We start from the raw sequence: 12,013 nt of genomic DNA, 5'->3' as shown, positions 1-12,013 counted from the left end.
ATAAAAATCTTTTAAAGCAAGCGAAGTAGACAAGCTGCTTGTATAAACWTTCTTGGGGTCAAAAACCTGTGCAATTGACTGAAATTACAGTAGGAACACGACGACCAGATTAAAAGGTTTCGTGAGAAGTATTGCAGGGCGAGAAACCAGGACAGGCTTGTCCCGGACAAGCCGTGTACGACATCATCGGTGGTTTTTCAGGGCATTTGGCGACGTAAAGCTGCGGGGAGGTGTGCAGTAGAGCGGTGGCCAAACCGATGCGCCAGTTAACCCCCACACCCGTGGGGGTTTTAAAGGATTTTAAAGCAAGCTCGCTAGAGTACCAGGGGATCGTACTGGTTCAGTAGGGCCCAAGCCAGCAAAATCACACTGATACCTAGTGATCATAAATAGTTCATGGAAGTGCTACAAGCAAAAAAACCCAAAGCATTTATTGTTAAAGTGCATTTTAAACACGTAATGCACAAAATCAGATCATTAACCAACTCCAGGGAATGAAGTGGAGTACAAATGGATGTATACGCTGTGGATTAACCTGTCGTAGTGATGACAGAGTGCGAAGTGCTGGCACTGGGGAAGGGTTGTGGGTAGGTTACTGCAGGGATCTTTAGCTACATCTGTATTTCTGACTATTTCAGTAGAATTTGCTGGTGGTACTAAATTAGAGCACATTCATATGAAAGGACCTAGACGTTTTTGAGCCTGGGAATAGAACTAATAAAATGATGTGTAGCTTTGAAAAGTACGTGCTAGTCCCCAGGGAGAAAAAAGCAAAATGAAACCTCTTCAGTGATAGGAATATTCAGTACTGCAGTAACTCTTACTGAGCACTGGACCAACACTAAAGAGAAAAACAAATAAAGGTAGAATACCAATTGGACATAAAACAGCCAAACTACAATTCAGGTTTGCATCTTGAATCAAAATAGGGTTTAGGTCTGCATTCAGTAGAACTGGAAACTCACTGAAGATCGACTTAGTTTAGATCAACTGACTGAATGTTTTCTATTTTAAATTCCTGATTGACCTTATTATTATTATTATTAAGAATGGTTTCGAATGTTTAATAAGCAGCCTGACTCAAGGCCTCCAGGTCCTTTAATCAGGACCAGGTCAAATGGAGCTTAAATTCTGCTGTCCTCTGAAGTACCCTGCAGCACCTCTCAACCTAGGCTGAAGCCTTGGGTATATGTGAACTGCCACCGAGAAAATGGTTAGAAGTGTTTTCCCTGAAGGGACTCAGGCAGGCCACTGTCTATTCATGTCCTCATTGTGCAAAGTGATGAAAACCAAATCAGTTCACTTAGCTGGAATAACAACCGTGAGTGATAAGTGACGCRCTTGTTGGTGAATTGATTTTGCAGTTTCAGACTGGGTATCTTYGTGGCTGTATAAATATGCAGTCAAATTTTCTTCTGATGAAACATTCAGGGGACCATYTGATAAAAGTTGAGAAGAAAGCTTCCAGCCAATTTCGGAGGCTTTCCCTTGAGTCTCTCGCAGCCGTGCAGGGTTAGTCTCTCAATTACCAGCTGAAGGCAGAATATACATTCACCCCATCTGATTCATTTCAGACACCACTGGAGAATATGACTCGGAAATATGCGTACGGGAGAGACGTATTCAGACACATCAGATACCATAGCTGCTTTTGATGGCTGTAAGTTATAACAATAGAGAAGGAGATTATTAAAGATTAGTAGTCCAAATTAACCGTCGGATTTCTATGATTAGGTAACTGGTTTTCTAGATGGAACAAATGTGTCCTGGGATTTCAACAGGGCTTTTGATACATTACTATTTGGAAAGTTGTTGGTTAAACTGGCAAAGGCAGCAATTAGAAGAATATTTGCAAAGTGGGTGAGAATCTGGCAAAAACAACACTGAGAAGATTTGAAAGAAATTTGCAGAGRAGGTCCTGGTGATTACTTTTGGATAGGTTGCTTAATGCTCTCAYTAGTATAAAAAGTAGGAGCAGACTGATAGAGTTTGTTGGTGGCACGGAGCTAAGTCATGCCAGGAGAAATGCAGGAGACCTTTTCTTTGGGAAGGAAGAGGGAAGGGGACGGAGCAGACTGCTGCCTCTCGGCACCGTCCTCGTTCCTCTCATTGCAGCGTCGCCCCTGGAGAACGAGGGCCCGAGGGCTTCTGAGCCAGCACCACAACGGGCCTTTCGGGTGCTGTGCAGCTGAGCCCTGCTCCTTTCTTCATGACAGATCTGCTTTAAATAGGGGAGCCCAGGGGCCCTGACGCAGGGAGCAGAGGAGAGGGGCCTCCAGTCACKTGAGGTTACTTTCCAAGGACTATTTCACCAGAGTTTCTCACTGCAGTTTATGTTAAATAAAGGTTTTGCAAAGTCTGGTGATAACTTCCAGCGCAACAGCTATGCTGCTCCTTCTAGAAACCTCAGCATCCCCTTGAAAGGAAGTGCTGAACTGGATAGAGCATTAATTTGCAACACTGTGATTAGGGAAAAAAAAAGTACAGTTGCCACTGCACGGACATTAGCTATCTTTTAATTTATGGAACAAAAATGTACAAGGTTGATGTCATTTTAATCAAGTTCATCTCCCTAAAGAGAAGGCCATTCACAAGTTCAGATGATCAAGGATCAAACTGGTCCTTGTCGGAGAAAAAAAAATTATAGACATCAGCCCTGGAGCAACATAGCAGACCTGGAGCTGATTTCTGGGAAAGAACTGTTCCTTGCATGGCTTGATTCCTGGAAGAGAGTGATATTCAGTAACCTCAGAACATTTCTAAAGAAAGACTCAGTTAGTTCCCAGCCAAACAATATAGAAGTGGATGTGATCCGAGATGACACTGGCTAGGACAATTTACCTTGTTAATAGTAAATAGATTTTTTTTCTTCTGTTGTCCAGAATACAATTTGACACATTGACCATATATAGAATCTGCCTCACAACTTTTGCTTCTTTCTAAACACCTACAGGGCCACGTTGTCTCTTTCCATCCACCCTAGTGCACAGGAGTACACAAGACTGTCAGCTACATAAGAAAGTGCGATTTCTCACAGCTACATTTGCTTCCTGGCATAGCCTCCTGTTTCAGGTGTGAATAATTTCTTTCTTTCTTTCTTTTTTTTTTTCTTTTTTTTTTTCCTATAGAGCTATATGTTGCCCATTGCCTGCTTTGCTTTGCTCTCAGGTTTGTTTTTCTGGGCACCAGATGACCATGCATGGGCAGGTGGACGAGCCATGTGAAAAGTCATTTTATGCTTCCACGATTTAAAAAATCATAGTGGTGTCCTCAGTGACTGCTGCATTGCTCCTCAGTGCAGTGGCAGAAAAGCAAAGAGATTSGGAGTCCAGGTTGCCACAGTAACCCTTGCTCTACCGCCTTGTGTTTTTTTTCCATTAGGAAAAKCTTTCACTCCACCAACACCCAGCTGCATGTAGGTGACATACCCGGAGCAAATCTATGGGGTGACTGTTGGTTGCTGAGGATCGATGAAGAGGAGCATTGCAGKAGCATTTTCACGTTTCTGAGTCTTCCTACAACTTCCAGACCCTCCCTGACACATCCAGAAGAAGGGTAAGCCTGGTGGGGAGGGGGCACTTTGCACCCAGCGATTGCTCCGGTTTCTCTTCCCTCCTTGCACTGCTGAATGGGGTGGAGGGAATATGTTGTCATCTCCAATGTATATTATTCCTGTGCTTGCTGCACTATAATGAATATTTGTTGTCTGAAGGCTTAGTTGTTTTTTTTTTTCTTTTCTGTCACTGTAACTCTCTGTTTTTTATTNGCTAATCTTTATGTAGATTGATTTTAAATAGACTGTGGAATAAGATTGTGTTCCAAACAGTCACAGTTTAAAATCCTGAAAAGGAAGGAAATGCTCTAAATTTTTTTTTTTTTTTCTTTTCTGTCACTGTAACTCTCTGTTTTTTATTCTTCACCGAGATGAAAGGTTTCCCTCCCACCTACCTCCAGGAAAAAAAAGAAAAATCTAAGTAGAGGGAATGACAAGACTCGTGTAAATGCTTCCTCGCTTTGCATGTTTCTAGCCTGAGTCAGGGCTGATCCAAATTCCCACTGAAGTCAATGGGAGCCTTTTCACTGAAACAACCATTTTATTTTGGAGGCGCTTGGAGCAGGCCCAAAGCCAGGCGAGTGGAAGCAGCATCGCTCTGTGACCTGCAGGGGAATTATGGCAATTTAACCCTGCTGCCAAGGATGCACCCTGGAGGTTTCATGACCAGAAAGTAAAGACCAACTGCTAATGAGTGGTTATCGCTCTGCTGCTGCATTTAGGCACATGCACACAGATTTTTTTTTTCCTGAGCTAATATGGATGAGCGTGTGTGTGTAATTTCTCTTATATAAATTATATCTCTACATAGAGAATGTAAGATTTATAAAGCCAAGTTATTTTCTTTTTAGGCAAATTAAGGAATATTTCCCTTTGAGACGCTTTTCATCTTGCTTTATATCCCAGTCCCAAAAGTGTTTTATTAAGTACTTCGCTACTATCCCAAATGTGAGCTCACCAGAGGAATTTTAGAGGGCTAAATGAACTTTCATTTTTTTCCCCACAGTATGCGCAGCATGCACATATGCCTCTTCTTTAGTCAATACACCTGTTGATTACCTGGGAATATTTTCTTTCAAAAATTCGTTGTTAGTCATTTTCTTTGTGTGTGATATGTAGATTTGAACACCTAGTCATTTATGGACCCAGTAGTGACAGAGACTGTTGACTTCCACATCTTGTTTGTGCGTGTAGGTCACATATAAATTGGTAGAAGTTTGTGTGCCGAGGTCACAAGATATTTTATRTATTTGTCAATCAAAATTATGGATATTTTTTCAGCTGAAAGAGAAATTATTGGCTGATTAATTTTAAAAGACTATCCCACGTCAAGTTTTGCAACAAGCTCAACATAGCATCTTTATTTTCAAAGGAGGCCTTACCAAAAGGGGCTTGCTCATGGGCATGGCTGCGGAGGCCCCGTTGGCCTGGCCGCACGTGCGTAAGGCACATTTAGCACCAGTTCCTGCGCGAGGAAAAGGCCCCGGTGGGCTTCTGACCACTGGCTCTCGCCGCACAGCTGGAAACGAAGCTGTCTTGGGGTCCAGCGGGCAAAGCGGGCGCCCCGTTACATCTTATACCTCTTATACCATCATACTTCCAGTAGGCAACTATCATGTAATGTGACAGTAACATTAGTTACTGCTTCATCCTGGGAGTATTTATCGTCACAAAAATCCAGTAAAAAGGAGTAAACCCAATTTCTAGACGAGACGTTGAAATGAAGACAGAGATGATTAAAGCCCTGGGTCTTCAAGGGGGATATATTGCATATCGATTTTAGAAGGTGCTGGAATATTTTTTGAGGATGAGGATGCAAAATGGTCAGGAATGGAGAGCAGGGGCGGAGCGAGGGGCAGCGCTTGCGCAGGCACTTCTTGCAGAGCCAAAGCTGCAAGGGCAGCTGCAGAGCCGGCTGCCGTTCCTCATCCTTCCTCTGCCGAGCCGTGCGCCCCGAGACCAGGGCGCCGACGCGCAGCTCCCTTCGGCGAGGAGGAGCCGGCTGCCCTCGCTGCCCGCTCGCGCAGCTCCGCGTTGCCTGCAGCTCTCGCGTGGTGCCCACCGCCGGGCAAAGKCCCACCTAGGTCGGAGTCCTAGGAGAGACTCTGCAAGCACGGTTAGGCCAGTCCCTAATATTAAATACCAGTGTGGCAGAACAAACGTGTTGTTTTCTATTTTGCTTACAGGTTTAGTACCTGTGCACCCCAGACCCTGGAGGAGACCAGTGTTAACTCCTGATCAACCTGTCTGGAACTGGACCATCTACAAAGAAAGACCAGAGGAGTCTGTGCCAAGGCCCTTGTGGAGGAACCCGGTGATCAACAGAAAAAGTACGTGAGCCCAAGTAAGACGTCATCTCTGTCCACAGCAGGTAGTGGGGACCAAAGAGCTGCTGGAAAAGTCGGAGGTACCCAAAATGTTAAAGAGTTATTTGACCATGGCAGGATTGGGCAGTGAAAGATCAGATACAGAAAGCTCCCACACTGCTGACCAGTGTGCTTGTTGCTCCTCCACTGGCCCTTTCTCTGCCTGCCAGAACAAGTAAGCAGTCCTGGGCTCACCTTTCTTGATCTCCTATCTTCTTCCTCCTCGTCAGCACCCTCAGCCACCTCTCCTCTCCACACGCCAGCAGGGAATGGAAAGCTGAAGTTGTAGYTGTTGCTGCTAAGGTAGTACAAAGTCTAACCAGCTGCTTGTTAGCCAGGTGGCAAGAATAGATGAAGTTACCTGCTGCTGGAAGTCAGCCACGTTGAAGGGAACAGTGCGAGTGCCTGAGCTGCAGTCTGGASAACCTCCTCCTCAATATTTCCATAGTTTGACAGTGATGCTGGTAGCTCAAAGAGAGGTGGACCATGAGATGGAGATGAAAATAGTGCATTTAGGGTTTGATGACTRCTTGTGAAGTGGAGGACAACTTCCGCTTCCTAATACATATCCCACAGTCTCCCGCTGGGGTGGCAGAAGCACGAGAAAGTATAGGCTGTCCTCCCAGTGCTGTGACCGCACCTTGACGAGTGGTCATGGCCTGCTGTTCCTCACTGCAGAAGTCATGATACATGGGAAAATAAAAGCTGGATGTATGAATGTATTTTTCATCAAAGCAGTTCCATAGAACGTTTTTGCTTCAAACCTTCTGCTAGATAAATCCATTCAGGTAGAAAAGCCAATTGTTCCCCTTGTAATGGGATTTAAATGAATTATGACCACTTATATTTAAAAGATTTATGTTGAAACCCTCAGGACTGAAAGGCCCAGAAGGCCAAAGCTGTCTCCTAGGCCTGTGTTACTATACTTTGTGCTAGCTTGTGTGAAAACCTCATATTGGTACTGGATATAGATAAGCCAAGTACATAATTTTTGACTTTCACCAGCCCTCACAAATATTTCTTGGATAGTAAAGTCACTAAAATTGAGAATTGGTCTCTTCCTCACTGAAAAAAAGCCCAAGAAAAGTCCAGCATAGTAATCCCCTTCTATAAACCTSCAGGCAAAAGTTGGCCACACAGTCCCACAGTCATCCTTTAGCAAGCGGAGGGGAAGCAAGGACCACAAGACCTGCGCGTGATGGATGTGTTAGACAGCCATTGCAAAGGGATGTAAGAAAGACAGCTGCAGCTGGTGTGTATAATTATGCAGAGAAGCCAACGAATATAAAGCATGAGAAAGTTCTACCATTGTGAGTATGTTTATAGGCTACGAATATTATTTACCGCTTTCACTTGCATTACAGCAGCTTTTCTCTATTATTTTTCCTCTGTTTCCTCTGCTGGGGCGGGCGCTACCCCGCCGCGCTGCTGGCAGCTCGCCGAACCCAGCCGCAGCGACCTGGCTCCGGGCGCAAACGCGAACGGTTCAGCGTTTCGGCAGAGCTCCCGGGGCCGGACCGGCCCTCGCGGTACCTTTGCCACGGATCGGGAGCAGTGAGCTTTGCCCAGGGCGGGCGCCGAGCCGCGCTCTCGGAGCCGGGCGCTCCGTCAGCAAGATCCATCCCTGTGGGGTTTTTTATTTGTATTTATTTTTTTTTTCAGCAAAGGATGATTCCGTATGGCCTCCCGTTTCAGCCTGCAGAGCTGAAATGCCTACGGTGTCATTGTGGCAGTGGCACATATATATATTATACACAGTGGGCACATATATTATATATATGTATATATGAGAATGAATGAGACTTAGCTCGGGAAAATGCAGGCAAAATGTTCAGAGGGAAAACCAGGATGAAACACCCCGAAAGCACGGTGAGCCCTTTGTGTTAGCGCTTCATATTCATTACTGCTTTGCAAATCTTATCTTCAACACCGTGGCATCCTTGGGTGCTAATTTTAGGCAAAGATCAAAGAAGACACACTGTTGTCTCACTTCTCTCTTTCTCTTGCTTTCTCTCTCTCTCTCTCTCTTTTTTTTTTTTTTTTTTGCATTCTGTGAAACTTAGGGAAATAAAGCAATGCACAGAAATTACAAAGAGTAAATTAGGCAAAGGCAGCAGTGTTGACGTTCTCGCACATGCTGACTGGGGTGAGGGGGCTGCAACCGTGCGGAAATCTTGCTACTTTTAGGGAAAAGTGGAAGATCCTTCTCCAATTAAATCCATTGCAACATTCCCCACACTCCCCCAACAACCAGGAACCGAATACCTGGGAAAAATATCTATTATCCTTAGGCATACGGCCAGCTACTGAAACAGAAAATACCTTTTCTTCTTCACAAGCTCAAACTAGCCGCTGCAGGAAGCATTTCAGCGGCGAGACCGTGCAGCCGCCGCCGTGCCCGCAGCGAAGGGCTTGCGAAGGCGGATGGTGGCAGCGCTGCGGGTGTCTGCTAGCTCGCTCCAGCGCTTGCCGCGCTCCACCCTTTTTTTTTTTCCTCCTCCCTTGCAGCTTTTGCAATCTGACAGAGGAGGGTGAAAGCGAGTTGAGGGAAAAGACATTCCCCGAAGAGCAGCTGCAGACAGGTCTCGGTCCCTGCCCGCGCTAGGTGCAGGACGCGCAGCCACAGCACCTGCTTTAGCCTAAACAAACAGACAAAAAAAACCCCAAACAAACCCAGGAGAGACATTTGCCGCTGAACTGATTTTGCAGGTAAGACYTTTTCTAAACCCAGCGTTCTGATAGCCAAGTGCTTCCTAAACAGGAAGTTAAAGATGTGCTAAGGCAAAACGCTGCGGAGCAGCAGGCAGGCACCTCCGCGACGGTGCAGCAGACCTGCTGGCTTATTTACCRGGCTGGCAGCCTCCAGCTGATCGGGCATTCGGGGCAGCTGCCTTATGTCAGATACCGCCGCTGGGATGGAGAGACCCCCCCAAAACCCTTGCACCAATAAGGTTCTTCCTTTAAAAAGGAATTAATACAAATGTTTTCCCTACTTCTGCCAAAAGAAAGGGGAAGAGGTCATGGCTGGTGAGGCTGCTTTAAAGCGTCATCTGGCAAAAATGACACTTCTGAAAAAAACATAATCATCGATAAAGATAAATAAAGTTGTCCTTCTGGTGCTGTGGGGAAAAGCTCGGAAACCAGCCCAAAGCGGAGCGAGGAGGATCCCCGGGAGAGGAACGTGGTGCGTGCCCCCGCGGGGCCGTGAGGCAGCCTGCRTCTTGCGGCCGGGTCGCTGGCCCTGGCGCAGTCGTTACAGATTTCTGAACCTTTGTAGCCTAAATTTTAGGTGACGGGGGGGTTGCCAGACCGGCAACGCCTYCTGCTTGTGCCGGGAAATGGTACCGAGTGGACCTCTGGCTTTTTTGGCTGCTGAAAGGATCTGTCCAAAACCCCCGGGCGATTTGGTGCGTGCCGTTTTTCACTCTAGGGATAATTTAATCCCACCTAYCTTGCCTGCTTCTTGTAATTTTAACCGAAGATGCGTAAACGGGACTTCAGAACATTTTGGGGTCTCTTGGGCCGATAACCGGTGCAGAACTCGGAGCCCTCTGAAATCTYGTGGCGCCCGGATGGGAATAACGAGCTCCCCCGGCGGCATCAAAATCCCGTCCCGCTGCCGAGGGGCTGGGAAAGCCGGAGCGGGCAGGGAAGGGAAGGAAACCCCGAGGCAGGCCGGCTCCAGCCCAGGCAGGGAGGGTTTCCCTGCAGGGTCTGGGGAGGCTCCGCGCGCCGAGCACAGCCGGAGCCCCTGGTCACAGCTCTCAGAGACGCAATTAAAAATAACATTTGTGCTCCTCAGCAGCGTCCCCTCGGCTCCTGGCAGCGCCGGCGCAGCTGGCCTYGGCAGGGCTGTTAGTCCAACCCGGCCTCTCCCGAGCAGGCTGCTCGTACCGACCAGGGCCCCGCGATAATGATCCTTCCGTCACTTCCAGCACGAGCCGCTGATTTTTTTTTTTTTTTCCTCACCCTTCTTTCAGACGCAACATGGACATCAAGGAGTATTTTGCCAGAATTTCTTACCAGGGTGCCTACGATAAAACGGATCTGGATACCTTAACGGGGATATTCCAGCACCACATCCGCGCGGTGCCTTTTGAAAACCTCAGCATCCACTGCGGCGAGCGCGTGGAGCTGGACCTGGAGCTGGTCTACCACAAGATCGTGAGGAGGAACCGCGGCGGCTGGTGCATGGAAAACAACCACCTCTTGTCCTGGGCCCTGAAAACTCTAGGCTATAATGTCAYCCTTTTGGGCGCAAAAGTTTATGTCCCAGAGTACGATGTGTACGCTGATGAGATCGATCATCTTCTGCTCAGGGTGGTCCTTCATGGCAAATCCTACATCGTGGACGGAGGCTTTGGGATGGCCTACCAGCTCTGGCAGCCCATGGAGCTGGTTTCGGGGAAAGATCAGCCTCAGACTCCCGGCACCTTTCGCTTCCTGGAAGAAGATGGGACCTGGTACTTTGAGAAAGTAAAAAGGAAGCAGTATGTCCCCAACCAAAGCATTTCTTCTTCTCACAATGTGGAAAAAGAAGTTTGCCGTCGAATTTATCTCTTTACTCTTCAGCCACGAGACATCGAAGAGTTCAGGTCCTGCAACCTGCACCTGCAGACAGCGCCAGACTCCCTCTTTGTTACCAAGTCTATCTGCAGCTTGCAGACCTCCGATGGCATCCGGGCTTTGATTGGGTGGAAACTCACGGAGATGAAGTACAACTATAAGGATAATACGGATCTGGTGGAAATCAGAATCCTTGCAGATGAAGAAATAGAGAAAACGCTGAAAGAGAAATTCAACATAACACTAGATAAGAAATTTGTACCCATCAATACTAGCAGGTTGTCTCTATTCTAACTCACCGCCTGATATTAAATACAATCTTTCCCCCTATTTTTGACAATCACTAAAGGTTAGGCTTTCTCTTTCCATCTACTCCAGTGTAAGGCAGAAGATATTAGCATGAATCTGGATCAGAAATTGATTTTCACAACTGTTGCAGCATCCCTCCTTGGTTCAGTACAAATAATTTCCTCCTGGCTCAATCAAATCACTCCCATTCTGTTCATGCGTAGCTGGAAGCAGGCTCTGCCATTCCCTTCTCCTTTCATCTCTTAAAAGCTTTTCCCACTAAACCTGGCAGGGTGGGGAACCCAGGCAGTATGTCTCTTTCCTTATTACTTTGCACTGCCACCTGGGGAAACCATACCTGCATCTTAAATGACTGCCATATTCTTTCTGTAATTTAATAGCTGGAAAAACAAAGACATTCAGGGTTCAGTTTGGTACAGCAAGCCGAAGCCTGCGCTCTTTGCTCTTCCATTCGTAACACCCCTTCACAGTGCCACCATGCAGCTCCGCCCTTAGGACATACAGGGCAAATACTTACAGAGGGGCTAGTTATGGCCTAAATCTGATGATCAGAAACATCAGGAGACAATTTGGCCACGTTTTTGATGTTACACAACTCCCATTCTCTCAGTGATGTGTCCCAAAAGCAGTAATTCTGGCGCTCACTTTGGATCTGAAGTGCCTCCTATGCAGTTTGTCTGCAAAATCCAGCAGTGGACTGCTAGGAATGCGTCCTGCGCTCACAGGGGTGTTCTTCCTACTCGGAATATTATTGCACGTTAATTGCTGTGGCTGAATTCAAATTCATGCACAGCAGGATTTTTCCAAAACGTATCTGTTCTACTGAAGAAGYGTTTGCAGTGATGCTAATTATATTGATATAAGGAGAAAGGATAAATCTTCATCAGATACCTAAAGGCTAACATTTTTAGTATGAGAAGTTACTCAAATGTAATCACATTGCCCTTTGAGATGATGCTTGATGTTGCTCTATGTGCAAATCACAGAAGCATTACAACTATGCACTTATAATTAAGTAAATTACAATTCAATAAAAAAATCAAATATCGTGAACTACAAATATTCAGTTGTTTCTTTTCTGCAAACTAYGATTTCTTCCAAAGTAAAAATTTTCAAAGATTCTTCATTAATCACTGCAGTTGTCCTGATTATGTGTTTTTGTAGATAAGGCTTTTTAAAATACAATAGCCTMACGGTCCCTTTTTTATTTTGTTATGCA

At 46.2% G+C, this 12,013-nt stretch overlaps 1 protein-coding gene across 1 annotated transcript; it reads left to right on the top strand.

Moving 5' to 3' along the window:
• Positions 1-8,484: 8,484 nt before the first annotated feature.
• LOC146595050 (arylamine N-acetyltransferase, pineal gland isozyme NAT-3) lies at positions 8,485-10,983 on the top strand. The gene is made up of 2 exons (XM_085306491.1): positions 8,485-8,628; positions 9,900-10,983. Exon 2 carries the CDS (start codon positions 9,907-9,909, stop codon positions 10,777-10,779), a length of 873 nt encoding a protein of 290 aa, XP_085162617.1. The 5' UTR covers positions 8,485-8,628; positions 9,900-9,906; the 3' UTR covers positions 10,780-10,983.
• The last annotated feature ends 1,030 nt before the right edge of the window (positions 10,984-12,013 follow it).

Source organism: Rhea americana, unplaced genomic scaffold (genome assembly GCF_003343005.1).
Source record: "Rhea americana isolate MKP2758 unplaced genomic scaffold, rheAme1 scaffold_24, whole genome shotgun sequence".
Classification (NCBI taxonomy): Eukaryota; Metazoa; Chordata; class Aves; order Rheiformes; family Rheidae; genus Rhea; species Rhea americana.
This window is presented reverse-complemented; position numbering and strand designations above follow the sequence as displayed.